The sequence below is a fragment of the Wyeomyia smithii genome, chromosome 1 (genome assembly GCF_029784165.1).
Source record: "Wyeomyia smithii strain HCP4-BCI-WySm-NY-G18 chromosome 1, ASM2978416v1, whole genome shotgun sequence".
In the NCBI taxonomy this organism is placed as follows: Eukaryota; Metazoa; Arthropoda; class Insecta; order Diptera; family Culicidae; genus Wyeomyia; species Wyeomyia smithii.
Genome location: NC_073694.1, coordinates 48,275,410 through 48,301,630, shown reverse-complemented (window position 1 = coordinate 48,301,630; position 26,221 = coordinate 48,275,410). Strand labels below are relative to the sequence as shown.

General features: G+C 38.0%; 1 protein-coding gene across 6 annotated transcripts in view; it reads right to left on the bottom strand.

Annotated features, from left to right (window-relative positions):
- LOC129718644 (fasciclin-1) overlaps positions 1–26,221 on the bottom strand; it is a 432,194-nt gene that overhangs the window by 56,086 nt on the left and 349,887 nt on the right. Inside the window, exon 8 of one of the 6 annotated variants that reach the window (XM_055669620.1) lies at positions 7,240–7,248. The exons of the other annotated variants lie outside the window; for them this stretch is intronic. Within the exon in view, the coding sequence (XP_055525595.1) occupies positions 7,240–7,248 (9 nt within the window). The remainder of the gene's footprint in view (positions 1–7,239; positions 7,249–26,221) is intronic. 6 annotated transcript variants of the gene reach the window in all.

Sequence of the window (26,221 nt, the reverse complement as noted above, 5' to 3'; positions counted from 1 at the left end):
ATATCACTACACACAGATACTTACGCTAAGAAGCTGCCATATGGATGGATTCGACATTCACGCGTAGAGATCCGTCGGAAGAAGAAGATGAAGCATGAAGTTGTGAATTACGCGTGTTTGTGTACGTGTTTGCGTGAAACGGTGTGTGAGTGTCGGCGGGGCACATTTGTAATAATGAGACATGATTATATAAAATGTCGGTTTTAAGTTGGGTGCTCATTCCATAGTAATACTGTGAACCGAACTAATTCAAACGCCGCTTGCGGAGTGGGTTGAGAAAAATAGTCATGCAGTCTAACAGCCTTGTGTGTCTATGGTTATGTGTCAAAACAATGCCTATACCCACGATCGTGATTGGGTTAACAAACAAACGACAAATGCAAACCGAAAACAGGCATAGCATTCACGTGCTTTGAGAGAACACAGAAAGATTTGTTGGTGAGCTATTTTTCTATGATGTTTCAGTCCGATTATCCGAGATTGCACCATCCTGCAATGAATGGCTTTTTCCATCGATAATGTGTGTACATACACTGTGCTGAGCTTGCGATTGTATGTAGTTCCGTGGGTGCATGCATATTCATGATCTCGATTGCACACGTGCTGATGTTTCCATTAACCGATAAAATGAATCGCCATAATGCTTGATACGTAACGACAACGACAGTTTTTCTGTTTCGTTTTTTCATTAAAAATAAGTTTGGATTGAACAGAAGGACAATTTATTTGCGAAATTTAGTTGAACAGCTATTTTGTGAACACACAAAAACACATTAGCAATAGAATAGCCAATTATGTCGTAGGGAAAGTTGAGATAGTTTTATGCAACAGAGTTGATGCACATACAACGAAGCGTAACAATGCTTTGCATTTTGTTCGAATTTATGATAACGAGGATGATGTTGCATACACATGGCAACTTGATAGACTGCAGCGAGCGACTCACCGTTTCTATACGATGTCGAAAACTTTCCCGAATGACTGCAGAAAGCACAACGGTAAGTGCATTACCTTCTGAGAGCAGGTGAGGAGTTTAGATGTTCCAGCAATTTATGTTTCCAGAAAAATAAATTTTCTAACTTAGATAATCCAGATATCGAATTACCATATCAAGCGACTTTTGGTAGTAGACCCCCCTGTTCATTTTATAGTGACTACGACCTTGACTTACGTAAATGTGCATGCTTTTTACTCTTAAAAACTGAACCGAGAGTTCACGAACCGTGATGATGTAAGGCTTAAGGAATAAATGTTATGTTTTAATAAATATATGAATATGTTCTCCGGTAAAAGCTTTTAATGTGTGTGCACGTATGAAATTGCGCTCACAGTATACTGATTAAGTTTTGTAAGAAAAAAAGTACAGTGAGGGTTGTTGTGTTGTGTCAAAATTTTGAGTAATGACGGAAACGAAAAAATTTGTAATTTCAAATTGCACAATGGAAATTTTAGGTACAATTCTGTCTGTACAATTCTCTCTGTTCTTGCTGTGTGACATTATGTTTGCTCATTAACGAAGTTTCGTTTCTAACAGGTGTTGATTGTAGCTAAGCTTTGCTGTTTTCTTTTAGGAAAACTTAGCTGAAAAATGTGGTTTTTTCGAACAAGACAAAAAATTTTGTTTGTAGGGTAACTGATTAAAACGACTCTAGCAAAATAAATCAAATTTTTATGTTGGTCATAAACAGCATTTTGAATGTTACGTTTAACCAGAAGTATCAGGATATTTCGGCTCAGCGATTTTTTATTCTAGAACCAATTATTTGATTTTGTCCAACGTTTCGACACCGGTTGGTGTTTTCATCAGGGAAAAAGTTCTAACTGTTCTTTGTCCTGTGGCTTTTCAAAAGCATATAACTGTTTGGAGTCGTTCGGTAGTGTTAACATTGATGTTTGTGGTGTTCAATTGCTGTGATATTCGAAAATCTGTGGTTGTTCTAACGGTTAACGGTTGCGTTCACAATCCTTCGGTTCATGGTTGTGTTCACCGGTGTCGAAACGTTGGACAAAATAAAAAAATTGGTTCTAAAAATAAAAGACCGCCGAAAAAAAAAAAACCGAAATATCCCGACATCAATAATACGCCCGATTCCCAGTTTACATGACTTTAATCATAATGTTTGAATTAGGTATCCAAGTTTTTGAGCAGCAAATTTCCGATATTTTGGAAGTTTTATACAAAACTTTGGGCGAAAATATTTACTTGATCAAATAGATTTGTGTTCAAAATTTAAAATACATCCCTCTCAAAAACAAATTCTAATTTTTAACGAGAATTTCAATAATATTTTCAGCTTTACAATTTCTGTAAATAATTTCAAACGGCAATTTTTTTCACGTCCGACGTTTCAAGGGAATTCTAAAATAAATTATTTCATTGGACATTCTACAAGATTTACGTCTATGTAACAAAGATAGCACTTTTTGATTAGAGTATGAGCTTTGCGGGCTATTGTTATGTAAATTTGTCTCTGTCTATCGGTAGATTTTTTCAATTTTCGATCAGTTTTCGGTGTCACTTTTATTATGTCTGTGTCCACTGACTGACTGTACTGTTTGGGCCTTACGTGTGAGCTTATACTTGAACCGTAAAGCTTTGGTGAGAAAAACTGAGCACAAATTATTTTCCAAGAGTTTAGAGAGTATATTGGTTGAAAGATTGGTGGTGGATAGTGTCCGTGCAGAGCGGAATTTATGGGGGGGGGGGGGATTGAGCTTTTCTCAATCGAAAACGAATTTTAAAAGTCTGATCTCCAATAGTTAAACTCACTTCCCAAGCAGTTTCAAAGTCTAGAGAATATTTCCTTTAAATTGCAGTAAAAAATAAATTATTTCGAACAACAAGCTTGCTAAAGGTCGAGTTCCGAATCGGAATGTAGCACCAAGGCTTTGCTTTTTATTTATTTGAGTCTAATGGTTCCGAAAGTAACTGAGGAAGCCATCTTTCTCGAAGATGAAACGGATTAAAAATAGGTTGCCTTCGACTCTGAAGAATGCAAGGTTGTCAAATTTGGAATTGTGCAGTTGCGAATCGAGTGTTGATTATATAATTGATAAGTTTTCAACAACGAAACGTCATGAAAAGATGTTCTAAAAGTGCCTGACATTTTTTTTCTAAGTTTTTGAAGATAACACTGATCAACACAGGTGCACTCCAAAAGCTCAAACTGGAAGAAATGAAAGATTGAAGCTATCCAATCATTCCTGTGGATTTTAGTGTCCCTAGCCATTACCTAAAAGAAGGGTCATCGATTAGATTGTTGCAACTATCGAGGCATTACGTTGCTCAACTCCGCATATATAGTGCTCTCTCGTATCCTGTTCTTCAGATTGAGACCGTTAACGAAATCCTTTGTTGGCGAATATCAGGTCGACAGGGGCGCTCCACGACGGATCAAATTTTCACCCTGTGACAGATCCTCGATAAGTTCCGAGAGTATAACCTGCGCCATCTGTTAATAGATTTTAGGGCGGCATACGATTCAGTGAATAGAAACGAGCTGTGGCAGATAATGCTGGAATACGGCTTCCGACGAAACTAATTAGGCTAGTTCGTATGACACTGGAGGGATCGAAATCATGCGTGCGGATAGCTGGCGACCCTTGAAGAGCAAACGTGCAAAGAAACGGTACGATCATCACGAAATCTCACATGATCCTTGGTTTTGCGGACGACATTGATATCATCGGTATCGACTGTAGAGTCGTGGAGGAGGCCTTAGTGCCTTTCAAGAGGGAAGCTGCGAGATTGGGACTCGTCAATAACTCTACCAAAACAAAGTACATGATAGCTGGTAGGGAGCGTAGAAGTTCCCGTGGTGATAGTGCTGGGGTGGAGATAGATGGGGAACGATTCGAAGTGGCTGATGAATTCGTTCATCTTGGTACGTTTGTGACATGTGTCAACGATATGAAGAAGCGAAACGACGAGTTGCAGCTGCAAACAGGGCCTTCTACGGACTACGTTACCAGCTAAAATTCCGTAGCTTGCAAACTCGCACAAAACTAGCACTGTATACGACGCTGATACTCCCGGTGGCCCTTTGAGCGCAAAGTTCTGCGGTCGAAACTTGGCAGTAAATTGGAAGATGGAGTGTGGCGTAGACGCATGAAACACGAATTGTACCAGGTATACAAACATGTTGTCATAGTGAAGGTAATATAGCGGGGCAGGCTTCAGTGGGCTGGACATGTAGCCAGAATGCCGGACGAGAGAGTCGCTAAAACTATCTTCAGTAGAGAAACAGGAAGAGGCCAGCGACTCCGTGGTTGGCCTCACACGCGGTGGAAGAAGATGTACGAGGAGACTGGAGAACGGCTGCCCAAGACAGAAGAAGCTGGACATCTCTAATTCGGTCGACCCTGGAGCGGTATCTTGAAGGGGAACTTGTTGATAGTTAGGCCAACCGATCGAAAAGCTTTGTACGCTGAACGAAAAACGGATCTACTTTATATCTCCTGAGGGAGGTCAAAGTTAAAGGCCGAAAAGTCGGACATAAAACATAGTAGTGTTTCGATCCACCGTAAGGAAAGAAGAATTTCCTTAAGAGTTTCTCATTACAGTCGTTATAGTTAAATATAATTGTTTAGAACTCACGACTGCGGTACAAAACCAATGCAATGTATGAATTTAAGATGAAGTCCTAGTGTTGTATCATTTACTCATCAATTTTGCTCAGAAGCAGCTTTCGTTCTTTTTTAAACAAGAGCTTTTCCAGTTTAAATGCCCTTTTTTGTCTAGATTTTTTGTTGTAATAAGTTTTTCCTAATATATAGTATGTAAAACTACATACCTGTTTCTTCAGCAGTAACTTTTCAAAAAAGCGTTTTTTTACAAAGTTATGACTCGGAATCTAATCTGATGTCAAAATAAAAGATTTAACAAATTGAATATATATAAAAAAAAAATACGCATGGGGAAAAAACTCGAATTGAATCTCTAAACAAGGTCGTGTTTTGAATTATCGACATGACAGATTTGCTCCGGTAAATGACATGAAAATGTCTAAACGTTAAATTTAACCACATGGTTTTATTTTCCTTTGAACGTGCCGCCATAAAGTAGCTTGTTTTGATAGGAAATCCCGATTTTATAGCCATTTTCCCCGCTCGGGAATAAACCCACTTTGCATGGCATTATTGATTTAATCAAACAACGACGCAGTCCTAATTTTTGTCTCTTCTAAAGCTTTTTTTTTCTCTCGCTCACTGACAATTTTCCCCCGTGAATTCATATTCATATCGATTATGCAAACATTTTACTTCTGCTCATCATTGTCATCGTCAACAGGCGCAATTCACGAGGTAAAAACGCGACTTTACCGTTCTTTTATTTTTTTTTGCGTTCGATAGCGAAACTTGTGATTCGTTTGATGCGCCAGTAGCGCGACGCTACAGCATCCGTAATCATGACGGTTGTAAAATTTGGGATGTAAATTTTATGCCATGAAACTTAGTGTTTGTTCTGTCGTCTTCGTCTGATGCTGGTGCCCCATTTTATTGCCACTCGCACATATGTGCCGGTATAGGTACTACCTTCGTTACGATTTGTGTTTCGTAGCAGAGCGGGGGAGTGTCATACTGTGCGTTAGTAGATTTGTACCTACTAAAGGAGCAGTTGGGTGCCAATAATAAACACCCAGGAAGCTCCTCGGTGGGGCACTTTCTTTCAATTCCATAGCGCAAAGTGCCGTAGAGGGATTCAAACTTAATAGAGTACTGTCTAGCAAAGCTTCGATTTAATGCGGCGGAAAAATAATGTTTTCAGTGATTTGTATTCTAGTACTAACATATTTCACGACATAAAGGAGGTTATTCTATTCTGTTGCATGCTGTTTCGGAAGTTTTTTTTTACTCAGTTCAACACTCAACCATCGCTTTTGTGCATACAACCAAACGCTGCTGATACATGTTGATTGTCGGTGTAACTAGAGGGAAAATTTGCATCCGAAAGGAGAGACAGGAAACCGAAACGGAATATTAATCAAATGGAAACTCTGGACCGGGTACTTTAGAGTGGTTATGATTATTTATGACGGTTGATTCGTGTTACTCTCTTCAAAGCTCCATCTATTGGTATGTACCTTGGAGCTAGCAGATGGGTTTCGCAAATTCTTCTGTGTTGGTTTCCTGTACAAATATATTCCACCTCGGATGTTGGATTCTCCCCGGAACACAATCTTGGGCGAAAGGTCCGCGTTAGGTCATAAAACTTACCGTCGATAAAGTGACACAGTAATGTGTTCTTTTCTTTTTTTTTGTTCGTGTTAAAATAAAATATGGCTTCGAGGGCTTTAAGCGAGGCAAAACTCTCAAGTATATTCGGATGATAAAAACTGATTTATATGGGTCATCGTACATTATACAAACTCTTCTTGATGTTCTTGTTCATTGATTTACGGAAATTTAAAGCTGAACTTGTTTCAAGTAAGCGACGAAAAATTTAAGCAAGCAATTCAATAACTAAGCCGTCGAACACAGATTAATCGGTATTTGCTACATGCAATCAGTCAGCACAAGTTACAACCAGCAACGTGCAGAGAATTAACAAAAGCTGAACAGGAAAAGCCGCGGATGTATTTTGTAAATAAAATTCATGAAAGAACAAAAAAAGCGAGACAAAATGTCCAATCAACGCAATGGTGTAAACAGAACGAAAAAACATGAAATTAGGAGCAAAACAGCGGAATTGTATTTCCGGCTTGGTACTGCCCGTTGTTTTCTCATACTCATGTCCAACTTCTTCCGGTCTGCTTAAGTGGGGCACACAATAAGCCAGCTCCAGCGAGTGCCGCGCGGAATCAGAGCGGCGACAGAGAGAGAGAGAGTGAACAAACAAACAGTTTCAATTTGAGGGAAAACAGCACCCGAGCGGTGGAAACTCACAATGAAACTTTAATTAAATAATAAAAAAACAACAGCCAGAAAAATTAACCTCAAACATCTACGTTCCGAGGAAGAGGCGAGCCAAACGACAGAATTAAGGAATAAAACAAAGGGAAAACAATTGCCCGGGGAGAGAACGAGAAAGAGCGAAGGCAAGTCAAATTTGCGAGGGCAACTTTTTAGCAGTTGTTCGCTTGCGGTTTGTTGTTTTCTCGTTCCCTCCTGGCAACCCCCGCGCATCTCCACCGGAAGTGTTGCTCCTCGGTTGGGACTTCCGGCTGGATCGGATAGTTGGGGGGGGGACGAACAACGGCGATCGTAAAGAATGGGAAAATTGAGCGCAGCTTTCCTTACCCTGAACGACTGTTTCGTTATTGTTTTTTTTTCGTTCGTGACATTTTTTTTGTAGATTAGTGTGTTTGTGTATGTGCAGAATGTGGTTTCGAGAGGTTTTTCGATTTTTTGACAGCAGTTTTAATTATTCGTGGCGCAGTGAGTCGTCATAGGGATGTCGTTATTGTTGGTAGTATCGAAAGCATCGTGTGAAGTGTTTTTGGTGAGTTGATTTTGGTGAGTTTCGAAGTGCATTGTGATGACGGTTCCATTCAAATTAATAGAAAGAAGTAAAAGAGATAGAGTGGAGATGTTATTCTAATTTTCTATCTATACAGTACGTGTGATGGAAGGAAGACCTAGCATATTTTAATATAAATTAAGGGGTTTTAATCATATTCTGGACTATTGCAATAACCACGGCGAATGTGTGAAAGTGTTTTTTATTGTCGAGCGATCAATCGTAAAAAGAAACAAGATTAACAGATAATGTTTAACGAACATTAAATCACACTAAGTATCTCTCGAAGGTCCCATAGAAATACTAAAAAAGTTACGAGCCAGTAAAAAAAAATCCGAGTAACTGCCCTCTGAGCTACACGTCAATTTATTATACAATTTCAGATGACCGGATGCTACCGCAACACTGCCGACAGGCTTAACCCACAATTTGGTGAAGTTTGCAAAATCTAGAGCATAAAAAAAAGCATAACCAACTTCACGCGCACTAGCCACATTTCATGGGTTATCGAACATCGCCCCCCCCCGCCCCCGGTTCGGTTCAATGGCGTTCGATCGCTTGTGAAAGCCCTTAAACTAACTGCAACTCTTCCGGCCGTTCCTGCCAGACTGTAGCAGCAGCACCACCACCACTACAAAAACTATTCGAGAGGCCATGCAGCGTTTAATCCTTTTGGCTATTTATCCATAAGCCACTACTAAAATATAATGCAGTTTTCCAGTTTGCCGGTGAATCGCAGCTGCTCGGTACAATGTCGGGTGACTGCCGAATCCGAAAACTGTGGCTTATCGACGGTGCCGCACTACACACACTTCCTTTCGGGTCCAACCTGGGGGTATCCCAGGGGTTGTCGTTAAGATCATCCCGCATAAGCGGGACCCGTGAAAAGTGGAAGCGAGTGATCCGATAACCGACGCTTCACCACTTTTCTGTTCGGGTGCAGTGGCAGGGTATATGTTTATATGTATATAAATGTACATTGGTTTGAAACATTCGATGAACGAGTAGCACTAAAGTTTAGCACAAAAACTTTCCTAGGGGGGTGATAGCGACCGACTTTGTGTTCGTACCGGAGAGAAGAGATTGAGGCATAAAGGCGTGTGACGTAGTTGGTTTGACGACGAGAACACCAAAGGACGAGGATATTATTGTGATTGAAAAGGAAATATTTGAACTCGAGAGTTGGAGAAAGATTCTTGCACAATTGGCAGTTATCTTTCCCTTTTCATTGCATTGTAGCTTTGCTGCAAAACTAGACGTCGTAGATTTGTAGTTAGCCGGATGGAAAAAATAAACTGGGGTACACCGAAACCGTTAGGACAATCTTGGTTGAAGACACACCGCAACTGTGGGATTCAACTATTATATCAAACTATAATTCGTCATATTGGATTTATGCATGACTTGAGGTATTCGTTTTCAGTCTGTTTATGCTTTTTCTAACTAAAAAATATGAAGATTTGAAGGAAAAATTCATTTAGATTCACATTGGATTTCTAAAATGGCTTTTTTTCTCAATCTAGAAGTTCTTAAAATTTGAAGATTTATCAACATATTCTTGTTTTAAGCATATTTTATTGTACCGTTAGTCGCTACTTGGGATTTTAGGATAGCGTCACACATCTTAACCCTCTAGTGCCCAGTGCCGCCTTTAGGCGGTTTTCAGTTAATCCTCTAAAAAACTTCAATCAATACTTAAAAAATATTAATAAAGTTTCATAGGGATTTTTTTCGAAGTCTGTCTGAAAATTAACTTGGGCACTAGAAGGTTAATATGTCTCCAAATTGCCTATAATAACCCTGAGTGTTCCAAATTCCAAGAGTTTTAAAACTTTTAGCAAAGTCGAATGTCATCATCTGGGATATAAAATGATGGTAAACATAAATTTTCGTTTAATTTTTGTCCATCCCAATCTAACACATTTTAATATTATGGGATTTCTTCATTATAACGTAAAGTGCTACAATTGAGAGTTCAATACGTTGTTAGAGTTCCACTTCTTTTATATATCTAAACTAATTTTCAATGCATTCGAAGCCTGAAGATTTTTTTTTAAATTTTGTTGGATCGGTTCGGTACTTTTTTGAACAGTCATTTCTCTTATTTTGCCTATTTTAAATTAAAAATCAAGGATCATCGAGAATTAATCTAAATTTCATTAACTTGGAAATTGACATCGTTAGATTTCCATTTTCGTTCTTTTATGGCCCAACTCAAACGGACGAAAAGCGTAAGTGTGCACTTTTACGTGGATTCGACGTAGGACTAAGAACGTGTTTCTGATGTCCGTGTTGGGGAAATACTAGCATCAACTCCTCAAAACGAAAACGTTATACACACTAAAAATCTCGTGTCAACCTAGCTGAAATTTCAGTACAAAATATCCGAAATTTCAGTAAAAATGCAAACAATCGTGTTTCGGTGCACAGTGTTGCTGATTCATGAGTTCCATTATTTTGTTGCTGAATTTCCAGTAAATAAGAGTTAACCCGCAATAGTTAGATAATACGCTTTACCGAGTTCGAGAATCGTTGGATGCACAGTGATACGAGGGCTCAAAATCGTGAACTTTTTTCATTTACTATCCAAATGTTGGTTATATTGACATACTATCTTCAGAAGATATTTAGTATATGAAAAGCCTCAAAGAATGACAACAAGTTCTAGTTCGGAGCTCCACCGCTAGTGGTGCGGCAAAACCCAACTTCTCAGTCTTGCTCTTTAGAGAAATGTTGTCTTCAACAAAGTTGTAAATAATGTTGTCACGAAAAACTTTGCCGAAGACATATTTCTTCTAACCTCTCTGGTTTTGGATATAAAACGTTTCATATCAAACTAGTCATTAAAACTAGTTTTTTTTAATTCTAAAAAACTTTCGCATTTAGTAGGCAAAATGGCTTCAACAAAGGCCGAGTTTCTGCCATTAAAAATGTGAAAAACATGTCCTTTCATATTGCATATCGGGTAATCAATTTCTTAGAATGATTATGTTAATAACTCATCCTATGCAGGTTTCGTAGGCTGGATTTTTCTTCACTTTGATCTGGAGATGCACAAAAAATGATATTTTTTACTTTTTTTGCCAATAACTTGGCCTTTGTTGAAGCTATCTTCTTTGTGTTTTCTACAAAGTTGTATGTTTCTATGATATACAAACATGCTGAAAATAGTTGCCTTTTAAATGTACGGTTTTCTTTAAACAAAATTTCAGGAACTTGTTCAAAATAAAACAGCATTATCTACAACACCATGAAGACACCATTTCTCATAAATACATGCTTGAAGAGTTGTATTTTGCAGTGCCACTAGCGGCACAGTTCAGCACTAAAACTTTTTGTCATTTTCTGAGGCTTTTTGTAAATTAAATTTCTTCTGAATATAGTATGCCAAAAACCAATATTCACAAACTTCACAATGGTTCAGAAATCGATTTAGGGGGAAATTTGAAACTAGAGCTCGGTAGCAATATTCCAGAGATGAAAAAAAAAAAATTCAACACTAATAAACTAACTCTTAGGAAATAATGTTATTACACTGAAAAAATTTCAAATGGCAAATGGAGTAGATCTACGATCGTTTTGCATCTAAAGATGTTGACTTCCGGTTCTTGAAAAATAGTAAAAGACTACTAAAACCCTTGTGTATGCTGAAGTCAGGGTGACATTCATGGGCCGTAAATTGACCCCAGTTGCCATTTTGAATCTTTTCAGGGCCAGCACATCATTCCCAGAGAGTAATTTCATTAGTGTTAGTCGAAATCATCAAAATCAAGATAAAGCTGGTTAGATCAGTCCCACGTTGTGAAATATTTCAAACGAATTGAGTTTCAGCCTCGCGGCAGCCCCCACGCACATTTCCTGCTTTGGTTGGACATGGATCCGGAGGAGTCTGTTTTGGAGAACTTGCCCGCTCCTTTAAACTGATGTTCGGTTGAAGCAGTTGATTTGCCCATACTGTGGCCCATGGATGAAATGAGAATTCTACTGCCACTTTCTACTGACGACAGATACCGCATCTAGCATGAGTAACGAGCCAATGAGATTCACGGTGTTCTGGAGATCGAACGATCAATGATGAAGCTGTGGACAAATACGTTCAACCTGTGGATCACCTGCGCCCTTCAGTCGAACATGGATCTCAAGTTTATTCTCGACGGGTATTGATGCGCTGCCTAAGTCGTAGAATATGTGAACAAGACCTTGTGAAGGAAGAATTTCTAGATTTTTGCTATAAAGAAAATCAGCATAAAGATGCTCAACTCAGCCTCTGCACAGGAGGCTGTCTTTTTGGCTTTTTACTTGAGGAAGTGACGCTGCACCTACCACTGACGCTGCTACCACTATCGCTGCCACTAAGGTAGGACCATTCTAGTGACCATTCACTAGTATACTGATTGGTTTGAGCAGAAGAAGGTTCATATATAACCTAAATAGTACATTCCCGGCTTACAAGTTCTGTCGATCGTGTTAGGGAAAGCAATCATCAGGCGACCAATCAGATTGCTCGAAATCAGCGTTTCAACAAAAATTGACAATTTTCAAAAGAACAGTTGTTTGCATAATTGAGGCTTGGCGATTTTCTAGTTTAGTGTCTAGTTTTAGTGTCGTATGGTAGCTGATAATAGAAGTTGCCGAGCTCAGTTACGCAATATTGTATTACGCTGCTGTTGGATGGTGCATTGTATTGCTGAAGGAAAAAAAATCAGATCGTGCTGAGACATGAAAATAAAGTCTGAATTACAACCGTCTTTGTTTAAGCGTCTTAAAATTTTGAATGAAATGTAATGAATGTACTAGAAAATATAAACTTTTCAAATAAGTATCGTCCTCAAAAGGACATTTTTTCCCTTATTTAATATCAAATATGACATCGATCGCATTTCTCTTCTATTCCCGACAGTGCGAATAAGGAATTCATGTGATAACCCTGTGAAAATCTGTTGATTATGCGATCATTCCGAAAAGAAAATTGTCTTCCCGGGAAACGCGAGCGACAAATCTCATTTCCCGGGAATTACCGAGACCCGGGAATTGAAAAGAACATTTCTCAGCGAAAATGAGAGTTCAAATCAAGTTTATTGATAAAAGGTAACAAAAAATCGTTTACAATATCATTATAAAATCGCATAGAAAACGACTTACAAAAAAAAAAAACATATTTAAGTTCACATCAGAAATTTGCGATCGACGTTTGTTGCTAATTAGTTAGGGCCGTCCTAGTGGCCATCCACTAGTAAACTGATTGGTTTGGACAGAAGCAGACTCTTATATAGCCCAAATAGCGCATTCCCGGTTAATCAGGTATAATATTCTGTCATCCGTTTTAGGGAAAGCGAGCCTTAAACTAGCAACCAGAGGTCGAAATCTACGTTTCGACATGGTTTGACAGTTTTCAATAGTACAATAGTTTGAATAATCAAATTGTAATTTTCTGTATTTGGTGGATTCATAGATGATTTTTCAGTCGATTGCAGAAAAAATGAAGCAAATTCATTGGAAACTAACCGACTTGTTAGAATTTCAAAGTTGACATATTCTTCACCTTTTCCGTTTCTAGTTTTTAATTTTACACCCCTAACCGAACTTTCTGAGAGACGTAGCTCTACGTCAAAACATTTTTCAAGTACAGTAAGGTCTTTTTACGCGTTTTTTCTTACGGGTTGCTTTTTTCCATTACTCTAAAATGCTACAAGATTTCCCTTTTAGCCAAGAGTAATCATATATCCGTCTTAGAAAAATCACATTTTTTGGTGAAAAAACTAAAAATTTAAAATATTGCGTTTTGGCTACTAGATTAACCACTATTATATTCAAAAGAGGTTCAAACATTTTAAGATGGTTATCTTTGTCAGTAGGATCGTAGCTCTAGCTCCGCAATTGTCCTGTACACTAAACAGTTGGCTGCGAAGTCTGTGTATAATAAAAACAGAAGGTCAAGTTCCGAATCGGAATGTAGCACCGAGGTTTTGCTTTATCTTTGTCATATTTTCAACTCAAAAAAGTCTTTCTTTACACATTCCCATACAAATTGGAACACTTCCCCCGCGTAAAAAAGACTGTAGTGAACGTGGATATTTGACTTCGAATCTTTTTTTTCGAAAATTAACCTTCGAATTTCGTTCCGTGTTTACCATGGGACTCGAAAGTTTCGTCTCTTGAAGCGGTCGAAATACCTCTTTTTACCGATGAAAAAATGCACAGATAGTAGTAGTTCATAAAGTTGTCGAAATAGATTTTTTTAGACGTAGAACTACGTCTCTCAGATAGTTTAGCTACATAGTGGCGTAAAATGAAAAACGGAATCTAAAATCGGAAAAATATGGCTAATAAATCGGTTCCTTCATTCTTGCAAACAATCGTTTGGAAAATAATCTATGCTGGCTACCGAATGCAGAAAATTGTAATTTAATTATTCGAATTATTTCACCATTCAAAATGTTTAAGCCTTGTTGAAAACAGATTTTAACCTCCGATTGCTTATTTAGTGCTTACTTTACTTTTCCTAGCAAGTTTGACAGAATTATGTAGTCTAGTAAACCGGACACGCACTTTATATAAGAGCCTGTTTCTGCTCTACAAACTCATTTTACTAGTAGATGGCGACTAGGATGGTTCTAACTCAGCATCAGCGGATAGCAGTAGTAGCGGTAGCTGCAGCTGTTATCATCAGCGACAGTGATAGCTGCGTCAGGGGGAGATCGACAGCAGTACTTCCTCTACACCCAACGCAAACGGGGAACATTTTATTACCTTAAGGGCAATTTTTTATTACTTATTGTGTCTTATGACTGCGCATTATACACAAAGAGTAACAAGCAAAAAGTAATAAAAATTATGACGGCCACACGCTTGTTTGTGTTTCTGGAGGAGAACATACAGCCAAGCACCGCAATGCAATGCATGTGTTAACAAGACTTCACTCGCTTCATTTGTATTGATGCAACGATCAGGTTCATTTTTGTCCCCTTCATCCACACATAATCAGAATCTCAACCGTCAACCTCAAATGTCTAATTAGAAACACTTTCGTTTCGTCCCAGTGTTTACTTGAAATGGAAATATGTAATACTGTCTGAACAGAGTTGCCGAAGTTGCGAATATTGTCTGGATAGGCACGATTTTCAAACAGGTGCAAATGAGTTCCCATGAACCAATGAGTATGTGTTTTAGATATCTTGCAGGAAAGCGAATGTTTTTGTTTTTCTCTAACGCAGTTTATAGATCGTGATGTCATTTCAAGACGCATTTCAAGTCTTTGAAATCGTCAACGTTTGCATACTCTATGACGGGGAAAATGCTGCTTGGCAGCTCTTGTCATATTGTTTCTCTACTCCGTATGCGAACTAATACACGCACACCGGATGAATTGGAGATTGAAGAAACTTGTAACATGTGCAACACATGCGACGGTGTGTGATTTTTTTTTTTTGCTTGAGATGGAAAGGGAGCAGTTTTCGACAGAAAAAATCTTGCATGTGGTTGAAACGACCATTATAAGATAGGCGTACTCCCGTAACACGTGCTAAATATATGGCAGTATGTGTTGTTACTTGACTGGGGAAGAATTTTATTACGTTTTAAGTAATAGGTTTGTTACCCAAAAGGAAATTTTGCGCTATTGCTTCTAATGTAATAAGGAAAAGTTTTGCGTGTAGTAAAAACGGCGTTTCAGCGATAGCGGCAGCATTGGCCAGCACTTTCTCAAGTGGAAACTCTCCAGTCGTGCATCTTTTGTAACATTCATGATTTAATCTACTAATATTTGCATCTAAATATTTAACTCAACCACGTGAAGGTTCCCCTTCACAGACATATATTTAGTATTCCAGTATGTGGAAATTTACTTTTTACTTTAACTAGAGCAACATTTCCTTAAAGTGTTTTGTTATTCTCGTGAAATAGATTCCAGCGTTTAAAGAGAAATCGAGGGGCCTTCTACTCGAGGTAAAACCATTTTTGACGTAGAATTACGTCTCGCAGGAAATTATGCTACGAAGTGGTGTAAAATGAAAACCTAAAAACGGAAGAGGTGAAAATATCCAGTACAGAGATGCGATCAGCATCATATCCGATATTAAATTGAACAACAATGGTCCTTAGAAGGATAAAAAATTAATGATAGAAAGATTTAATATTTTCTCGTTTCGCGCTAAAAATTAAAGCGAAATATTATTTTGGTCTGCATGCAATGTTGAAACTCGATTGCACCACGTAGTGATTGTTCCATTCCTGTTCAGTCATGATCTATTAAAATGTGCAAATTGGAATTAAAAATATTTAATACAGGTAATGTAACAATTAGCCTGATGTTGTTCTATGACAACTTTGCGGTCGTGGCTTTGCATACAATCTTTCTATTATTTTTTAACCGAATGTCTCAGAAATGCATGAAATTTCGTGATCTGGTGTTGCCTCAAATGTTTTTCGAAGCAAATCGGCTCTGTATTGGTCAAATATGTGCAATTTTGACCGTTTTGAGGCACGACCTCCGGAATTCCGATTGCAAAAACTAAAACCAACTTTTTGAAATTTGTCAGGGACTCATAATCAAGGATGTCAATGTTCCAGTTTCAACTGGATTCTTTTAGAGTTTTTCGAGATCAACCAGTCAAGTGATCAAGCCCAGCCCATAGAAAACAATGTAAAAGGAAAATGACCATTAATGGATAAAGCAATTTGTCTAAAAGTCTGTGAAATCTGTAATCGAATAAATCGAGCAAAATTTTAGGCGTTATAGCCTTGTTTTACCAAATTCTCACATGTTAGTTTTGGTTCTATCTTTTATACGGTGGTGAACCAGCCAATGGCTGACAGCTGAATTAAAAATTGTGGAATGTCTTCACGCTGCGCTGGAAGGTGACGAGCAAAAAAAACAGGTCTCCACTGTGTCGTCTCGTTCGTTATGTATTCGAGTGGTGGTTGCGCATATCTTGCCTAGGACTTGGAATATCGGAACAATATACTATTTCAGACTACGGATTCCAACGGAAGGATGCATTGAATGTCTGTCTGTGGGGAATGGAAAGCTGGAATTTCGCATGGGGACCTCATTCGAGAAGGCGTACCTTTTAGGCCCTACCGCTAAATGTAATTCGAAAATTCGATTTCCATCGGACCTGTACTGTTTATGTCATACAATAAATAACTATTCGAATGTTGTTTTTTCCTGTATGCCTGAAGAGCATTGGGTACTGAAATGCACTGCGACAGATATTTTATGTTGTTCGCTTCTATTCTCTTTCTTCAATGATCTCCCGCACTCATATTCTTGCTAGAAGGTACCTCGTATTGAGAATGAGGGAAGTGAGCGCGTCAAACCACTGTTTTGTGGAAATCCTGGATACGGCTATTAGCCTTTGAAAACATCTATTCCCTCAACCCACAATGATACAAGCTCATTTCAGGTTGTACATAATGTATCCCAGTACAGTAGAGAAAGAGATAGCCCTACGTCAAAACCCAAGAAAGAAGGATTTTTGAAAAGTCGCTGTCCTGAATTTCAAAACGGTTTTGAGCACCCACTCTTCTACTACTTGTCAATTCGGAACATATTTGCTTGAATTCAAAACCCGTTGTTAATCTTTATTCGATTGGTCCAATCCATAGATTAGCCGATTTCGAATCATTTTGTTGGTTTGTAGCCCGCCAACTTGATTTTGAAAATCGTGTTAGATATCCGATTGAGACGTTTACCTGCTTTCTCTACCATTTTACATTTTTTCAGTCGTAAAACTGTACTGTTGTTTCTCATTTCCCTATTTCATCTAAAAAGCGTCGAAAATTCAAATATTTTTTTAATTACGGGTAGTCGTCATCTGGGCATAACTTTTCTCAATATCGTGTACAAAACTCTCTCCTTCATTCTGTTACACAGGTTACACAGACTAAGGTCGAAACCTTCGTTAAAGAATACCAATGTGGTGGTTTCCGAGGGGAACACTCCATTACGGACTAAATGTTCACATTGCGATAAATCCTCGATAAATTTCGAGAGTTCAACTTGCCATTTATTTATAGATTTCAGGGCAGCGTACGATTCAGTTAAGAAAAACGAGTTATGGTGGATTATGCTCGAATATGGTTGCCCAACAAAACTGATTTGGCTGAAACGAGCCACCAGAGCCAAGCAGAATGACGGGCTGTCAAACCTATTGTTTGACATCGCATTGGAAGATGATTTATGGATTCCAAATTTTTGGTGTGCAGAGAAGTGGCACCATTATTACGAAATCTCCCTTGCTCCTGGGTTTTGCGGATGATATCGACATCATTAACATTAACCGTGGAGCGATAAAAGAGACCTAGGACCTCTGAACAGGGAAGCTACGAGCTTAGGGCTTGTCATAAACTCTGCGCAAACTGCATTTCCGTACAAAACTTGCCATCGATAAAACACGGATTCTCTCGGTGACCCTGAAGCATGAATACTGAATAAAACTGGTCTTGGTGTGTTTGAGCGTAGAATCTTGCATTCAATCCTTGATTGCAAACTTCGAATGATGTTCGGGACAGACGCATGAACCATGAAGGGTAATAGGTGTCAGAGGCGATTGGAGTGTAGTAGCCCAAGACCAACATTACATAAATACCTATTCTAGATTCAGCACAGGACCGAAGAAGTAGGAGTAACTTTCGTCACACAAGGTAGATAGACGACTCTGGCAGATTCCTGCAAATTCCAATCGTCTTTACCATACGTGATGGAACAATGTCACGAAGAAATATTATGCTTTACTGCATGTTTGGATTTTTTAGTCATTCACCAAGTCCTAACAAGTCAAATTAATCATTCAGCCAAGATTATCGATTAAACACAGATTGAGCCTTTCCAACATTGTGCAACATTTTTCGCTACTCATCGTCTTTTCTGCGCTGACTACCCGAAAACCAACTGTCGAAATTCGAAAATGAAACAAAATGATGTGACACCTTCTCTTGATTGCCTCAAGGAATCTCGCTCAGATGCTTAGAAATGACACATCACTGCGACTTTCCCGTCCCATTCTCACTGCTCTACCGTTCGGAAAATCGTTTTGTACTTCATAAAACCCGACAGGTGTATTGACAGCAGCCGCCCCGTTTCCACCATCCAATCAATTACGGCGACGTTCCATTTAAAGCACGAGTTACCGGTTGAACTCAATTAATATTGACACTGACATTCGCTCCATATTTTTACATGAAACGCTCCTTTGCGCATTCCCACTACCGGGCGGGTTTTGTCTGTCACTGTGCCAAAATTCTACGACTCAATTGTCAGCCGCCGGGACACGAAGAGCAACTTTCGCCGGTGCCTTTCAAGCACCGTAGCGCGTCAAATTGGCTGAACATCAGTAACAGCGTCCGCCGGTGAAAAACTGAATGCCATTTTAGAATGCGATTCCGCAGTTTCGAAAGCAGACCGAATTTACCAACAAAGCAGACGTGGAAAAAGCAGCAATGGTTCGAACGGTCGAATAATTGGAAAACTTTCCGCAGAGGCAGAGTTACGCCAAGAAGGCGCGCATTTTTCGACGACTCGTCGGAAATCTTCGTCGATAGCTTCTTTAAAACTTTTTGTCACACCCATCAGCGGTAGGACCACAACCATAACGGTTGAGGTCTAGCGGAAAAGTTCCGCTCCTCGGCTAAATACTTCAGCAAAGGAAAACCAGAATTTTTTTTTCTTCCTTCTTTGATTTCTGATGTTGAACACCAACTGATTATTATACAATGGTCGGATGTAATGGAATTTGACAGCATGATAAAAGTTGACAGGGCAAGTTGCGCTCCGTTCGTTCGGTCGAGCTGCTAAACTGAAAGGTTCCCCCGGTCGTGATTATGGACTTTGCGATTAGCTCCTACGTCTTCAGGCTATGCAAGGAGCGAAAAAAAAATCACTTCTCACCTTTCGTTTTATGTACCATCTCTGAGAGGATGAGCAGTTAAGCTTGAAGTGATACAGTAATAATTTTATTATTTTTTAATAACGAATATTTCATCTCTCCTAAAACGGGATCTTATCTATTTTACCTTCTGGACCATCATTGTAAATGAATATTTTTCGTAATAATGAGTAAATATTTTTACCAGTGTAGCACAACCGGTTCGATGGATAATTTGATAGCACAAGGCAAGGTCCGCAGGAAGGTGGAACCGAGCGATAAAGTGAAGCGAAAGCGATCGAAGAACGTCCTTCCGATGGGTAAATAAAATTATTGCTTTCGATCTCTTCCTGGTTGTGGCATTTATTGATTTGGGTGGGACACTTTTTCTTTCGACGTCCTTTCTGGCTACTGGATGTTGTAGAAGAAGCACAGATTTGGAGCGTGAATTGTAACATTTTTAAAAACTATGGCACACTAATAGGTATTTAATGTTAGCGATGGGAATACAATTTGTGGTTAGAGCATGGATTTAAATGGCTCCTTCAGGGATAATTCTCGAACCAATTTCGAAGCAGCTTTAAGCTAGAAAACTGTTGGAACAGAAGATAAAAACACGCAGAATTTTGAAACGAGCAGGAAAATATCCTCCCGCGAGTATTCACTGCTACCTAAAGCATATCAGAGCAAATTGAAAACATATCTCATACCGGTAAAGCTTTTACCTGAGTGCGTCTTTTCGTGACAACAGATCTCATAAATATTTGTGCTTTACCGCTATGTTGTGGCAGAGAGGCGTACATCTGCACCGGTTGCAGTTCATCCGTAGCAGACCTTTCTAGGGATAAAATATAGGATGCATAATTTATGGCGAAGGCGACGATGGCAGCTCGAGGAGATTGAATTGTGCGACACTGATCCACGGGTGGGTTGCATGTGCGGACAATTTGTTCCGTTCCGTTTGATGTCGAGAAACTGTCTCGACGGTGGGGAGCTTTTTTGCTAGCGAAAAGTTTGCTTTTGTTTCGAATCATGGCAGGTTGATTCAGAAGACATGAGAAGTTTCGTAGGAGCTACGACTTGACCTGACCTGCGTTTGTTGTAACTGTGCTGTAGTAAAACTGAATCTTTTGCACAATTTTTCCAGGCAATTACTATAACAATAAATAAAAATCCCCGCAGAGTAGTAAATACTTCTTTGTTGAATTCGATTATTGTTCAGACAAAATTGATTGCTGTGAACCTATTCCGATCACTGAAGCAAAGATGTTATCCAGCCCGCTCTCGGGTAATCGTTTTGATCCTATCGGAAGCAGCTACTAGGTATTACGACAGCAGAAATATCCTATGATTGATTCGACAAGGATCCCAGGAGGTAGCTGTCAATTTGCCACCACCGTATCGTCCCGAACTGTACCTGACGATGTGAGAGTCCGACCGATGACGCATTTGGGTGAAAGGACGAAGGAAAAGCGGTTCTAATGGAATATCGATACTGGTGGTTGCTAAGCGTAACGAAAATGTCCTTCCAGTGCCGTTGGAATGAATGTTCTTTCGGCGGGAAAGCAGTAATAGTAATTCGTTCCAAGTTATTTCAATTTTGCCGTAAATTTCAGCTTGATTTAAAATAGTCAAAGTTATTCTAATTTATTTATTATTACTTATAAATGAATATAAACGTTTTTGATCAAGCTTTTAAGAAGCAATGTCTTTCATTATTTTTAATTCGAAGTCAAAAGCTATTTTTCGTTTTTCCTATACAGTGTAATTACGTAAATTGAAAGAAACAATTTTAATAAAAACATGAAACCTAATTTCAGATGCCAAACTCGCTGTTCGGTGTTGCATACTGCGGCTGCGTCGTGGAATCGAACCAAATTCATTTAGTGTTGGCAGTCTTGAGATATAGAGAATCAGAACGAATAGTTTGAAATTCTAATTTAATTTTTCAAGTTTCGGTTCAATTTTTTCCAATCATATAAAGTTTCAAATCATCTATGAACGGTAAATACTATGTAATGACCTTGAAAGCAGGCTTCATTCATTTTCATGTAATGATGGAGCGTAGCGGTGGTTTGGAGAAAAACCAAACCTTTTACGTGTTTGCAACCGGGAGTTGCAGAGTCAGAGAAAAGCCAGTACGAAAAGCACGAAATAAATGAGCATGATTGACCGCCCGCGGTTGCTACTCCTCTATTACCAGATTAGCTGTCATTACAAGAGAACCAACGGATAATGCATGGGAGTAATATTCATCAAGAACGAAAGCTCGTAATAAAGTTGACAAATGCTCCAATTTCATTTCAATATGTTTAATAAAAACCTTCATATTTTCAATGCGATGTCAAAGTAGCACTTGTATAGATTTATTTTTTAATGTGATACAAATAAAATCTTTCACAAAAAAATCAAAATTTTTTTTTTTTTTAATTCGTTTATTTTTTGAGCATGAGTGAAAGCGTTTTGCTATTTGAATTTGGAGTTATAGATATAATTACCACAAGTTGTCGTACATATCGTGACAGTAGGGTTGTAGAGGCCCAGTGGCCAAGAAATTTGTGGAGGCCCTGTCTTAGCTGTCATAATTTTGAAAAAGAAATGTGTCATATAGCTTGTAAAAATTAAGATTTGACAACATATAATTAGTGTGAGAGTTTTGTTTCTCTTTCGCATGTAAAAAGGTGTAGCGAATTTTTCCAAAAAATTGTAATGACGGATACGAGTGATATGATTCTTTGGATTTTTTTTCATGTATAGACTTTCTCACTGCGACCAGAATCGTTGATCTATTGTGAGATATACCTGGGTGTCTTCTGTATCCCGCACTTCTATTATTAGCAACACCGGTATTGAGAAGTGGCATACTAATTATGTGTACTACTGCTTGTGTGTAATATGATTTTACATACTGCTTTACAATACCGTGCTTCGTTCATCCTGCAAATTATTATTCTCTGGAGAAGTTTCGTTCGGCGTCCTTTTGTCCAGTTTTATTTATAATAGAGACTTATTTAAAAGAAGGTTAAGTGGTGGGAAGCTTGAGAATATTTCCATGCTTAAGTCCTCTTTGACATCGAAGGGTCGGATTCTACTAAGATTCGAACCCACGACCAGCCACTTGACAAACTTGTAACCATGCGGCTAGGCAGCTTCCTATCCTTCTTGGATAGTTTTTCAATCACAATTTACTGAATTCTGCTACTATTGTTGATTGCGCCAAATAAGAGAAAATTTTTTGTAGAAATGCGCGGGTACGTCCAATCGCGGTAATATCTTCTACAAAAAGTGCGGAAATTGAATTTTGGATATAACCGGAAATTTGGATATAACCGCGCACTTCTACGGCGTTTTTCATGCATCTTGCGAGATAAATTATTCCGCAATCGATAATAACATCTGATCGAGTAGGCGCGAAATTGATCAACATACTACTAATTTTGACGTAAAACTACGTTTTTCAGAAAGCTCCGCTACATAAGGGTGCAAAATGAAAATCTAAAAACTAAAAATGTGAAGAATATGTCCAATTTGTTGGCTGCGAAGTCTGTGTAATAAACAGAAGGTCGAGTTCCGAATCGGAATGTTACACCAAGGCTTTGCTTTGCTTAAGAGCTTACTTCTGTTTAAACCAAACATTTAACCAGTGGATGGTGGTAAGGATGGTCAAAACTTAGTAGCAGCAGGTAACAGTAAAGGGTAGTAGCAGCGAAGCTTAAACGAATAATTATACACTAGGGTCTTTTTTTACGCGGGGGATGTGTATGAAACCGCGTAAAATAGACTTTTTGAAGCTGCAAATATAACGAACAAGACCGTCATAAAATGTTTAAACCTCCTGGTTATATGATAGGGGTCAATCTAAAGACCATAATTCAACGTTTTAAATTTTCAGAGTTGACACCAAAAATTGTGATTTTTTATGAAAACGGATATTTGATTACTTTGGTATAAAACGGAAAAGGTTATTGAAAAAAGATGATTAGACGCAAACGGTCAGTTCCTCGGTGAAACTTTGCCTTGTTTTGGCAACAAAAGCTTTCTGGATTGTGGCAATCAAAACTTGCCGATCATGTCTTGTACTCAATGGGAAAACAGCTCTCCGCTGTGTTGTGTCTTAATCCTCACTGTCTGAGCAGCACAAAGATGCGATTTTGCCTAATAATACGATTTTCAGTTGAACAACAACAATTGTCCTTTTGAGGACAACAAATAAATTATTGAATAGTTAATATTTTATCGTTTTGTGCTAAACTTAAAAGTGCAATGTTATTTTAATCCTAGAATACTTCTAAATCACCGATTCCAGCTCTTGCTACATATCATTAGAAAGTGGAGCGTTCAATACTTTAAGTTGTTGAAGAGTAAGCTGAGTGCTATTGGCAGGAATTAAACGAGGCAAATATTTGCTATATTTGGTACTGGATTTTTTGGGCAAAATATTTCTTCGAGCTAATATGTATGCTATACTATTACTTTCAAATCATGACAGGCATAAAACTCTGTTTGCTTAAACAATAGCAAAGTTTTTTTGCTCATTTTTTATCAAATATATTTGCTATCCCATTACACGATGTGAATTATTTTCAAAAAAAAAAAAACTGTGTAGCAATATAGTTTTTCTTGGCACAACAATATTTCAAACACTTTTTGATTTGGTATCACCATTAATTAGTAGGTAGGATTCACTAGCTGAGCTTTACATCTTTCGAATTTTTTTTTTCTATGAACAATGAAAAAAAAACACTATTCGCTCAGTAGTGAATAAACTGGCAAAGAAGGACATCAAGCGAAGCAAATATTTGCCTAATTTTTCGTTGACTGAATAAGACAGCAAATATTTTTGACATTATATTACACGACAAGCAAATATTGACCGTCATTTCAAGCAAATATTTGCGTCGTATGATTCCCACTTCAAAGCTGCTATACACATTGACGACGTAAACATATTGAATCTTGCAAAATTTTTCGAGGAACTCGTGAATCCCGGGATCCCGGGAATCAATATTTCTGTTCCCGGGATCCGGGAATCCCGGGAAAGGTTATTCCCGAGAAATTGTTCCCGGGATTGCAAACCCTAGTGATAATGTAGTTTTACAAAGTGCACGAAATTGAAGTGTCGGGTCTTTTCTTCGAAAAGTCGAAAACTCTGCTCTGTTTGGCATTTTCTAACGATTTGTTCTTCCACGATTCGATAACAAATAATAATCGAACATTTTTGGAGTGCCGATAAATGGTAACATCTATTTTTGAGAAGTTTTCGTTTTTTTGTGACGTTATGAGCGTTGCATATTTTAGAAGGTGGGTATTCTCGCTCCGTTGCACAGTGGTTTAGAATGCGTAAAACGTGATCGTCGAAAAAGCCATTAAAATGCTATAGTGTTTTTGTTTTGTTTTTGTAGGTCTTAAGGAACATCTTTTGATGTAAATGAATTATTGAAAAATTCACCTAGAACTAAAATAAAAATTTTATTTTTTCAATCACTCGTCAAATCAAAATGAAGTCTTTAGGGAAGTAGTAGACAATCTTATGTAGCAGAACTTTGCTGGAGACTTTGGTTCTATCTCTTGAAAATTGGTTTGGTTCTATCTCTTGTAAATCGACTAAATACAGGTAGTTTTCTACACAGACATTCCTAAAATTTTTAAAAATCAAAAAATACCAATATCTTTTTCTGAAGTTATTTTAGATGCCTGCTATGTTTTAGACATTTTTTCATATTTGAAAAATACTTTATTCTACCGGACATACCATGGGTGAATTTTCAACTTTTTCGTAGAGTTCGCTCTCGTAACATTTACACGAAAAACTCCCTAGATATTTATACGAACTCAAAAAAAAATTCTCACATAATCATTATTAATGGTCAATGTGAAATAAAACTCACTTTGGAATGATTGTTGTCAGTCAGAAATCTAAAAAAGTCTCTAACTGTTTATAGCAAACGAGCTAGACCGAGGTTGAATGAGAAAACCTAATGTGTGAAATGACTGTTTTTGACGTGTAACCACTGAATGGTACTGATATTTTCAACACAGGTCGATTTTTTTCCTTTGAATATAATAATTATAAGATTTTTTAGATTGTAACGTCACTCATGGTTGTCCCACAGTTAAAAGATTAGAAACATTTACCCATTTCAAACAATTTATTTTCAGTTATATGAAAGGTGTGACGTAAACTAATTAAGACGTATGAAGTATGTTATCAGACATAGACGGATATTATATGGGTAGAAAAAAGATTTTGTGAGGTTACAACGCAAACTTAACCCGGTTGCAACTTAGGTTGTATTCAACCCAGCTGAGATCTTTTAAAGAAAATGAAATATTAGTTTGATTAAATGTAAGGGGTTCCCATGAAGTCAAAAACTGTACGTTTTTCGTGACGACATAACGCTACAATACCCTCGTTTTTACATTGACATAAAATCAACAATTACATCAAAACCCTTCAGGCATTGAATGAAGCATTTATTTAATAGTCATATAACCTCTGATCATCAGGAAGCATTTGAAAAATATGCATCAAATAATGCTTGTTTTTTGTTTATTTTATTGAATTTTGCAATAAGTTTTTATAGTTTATTGAACACTATTAACTTGACTGTTACGTTTCTGGAAGGTTCAAATAGTATATGTATATGTAAGTTAGAAATAAACATTTACATTAAAGAACATCCATAAATGACGTAGCTTTTTTGACCCCCCCCCCCCAACTCCCCCATCGTAGCATGTCGTCACAAAGTCAGGACCCTCCTCTATATAATTACGTAGCTTTATAACAACGCCCCCCTCACCCCAAATGCAAATTTTATCATCAAAATATACCTTGTGTCATTGAAGAAAGTAATAAAAATGTCCCTGAACAGACAAAACATTGATAAAAAAGAACAAC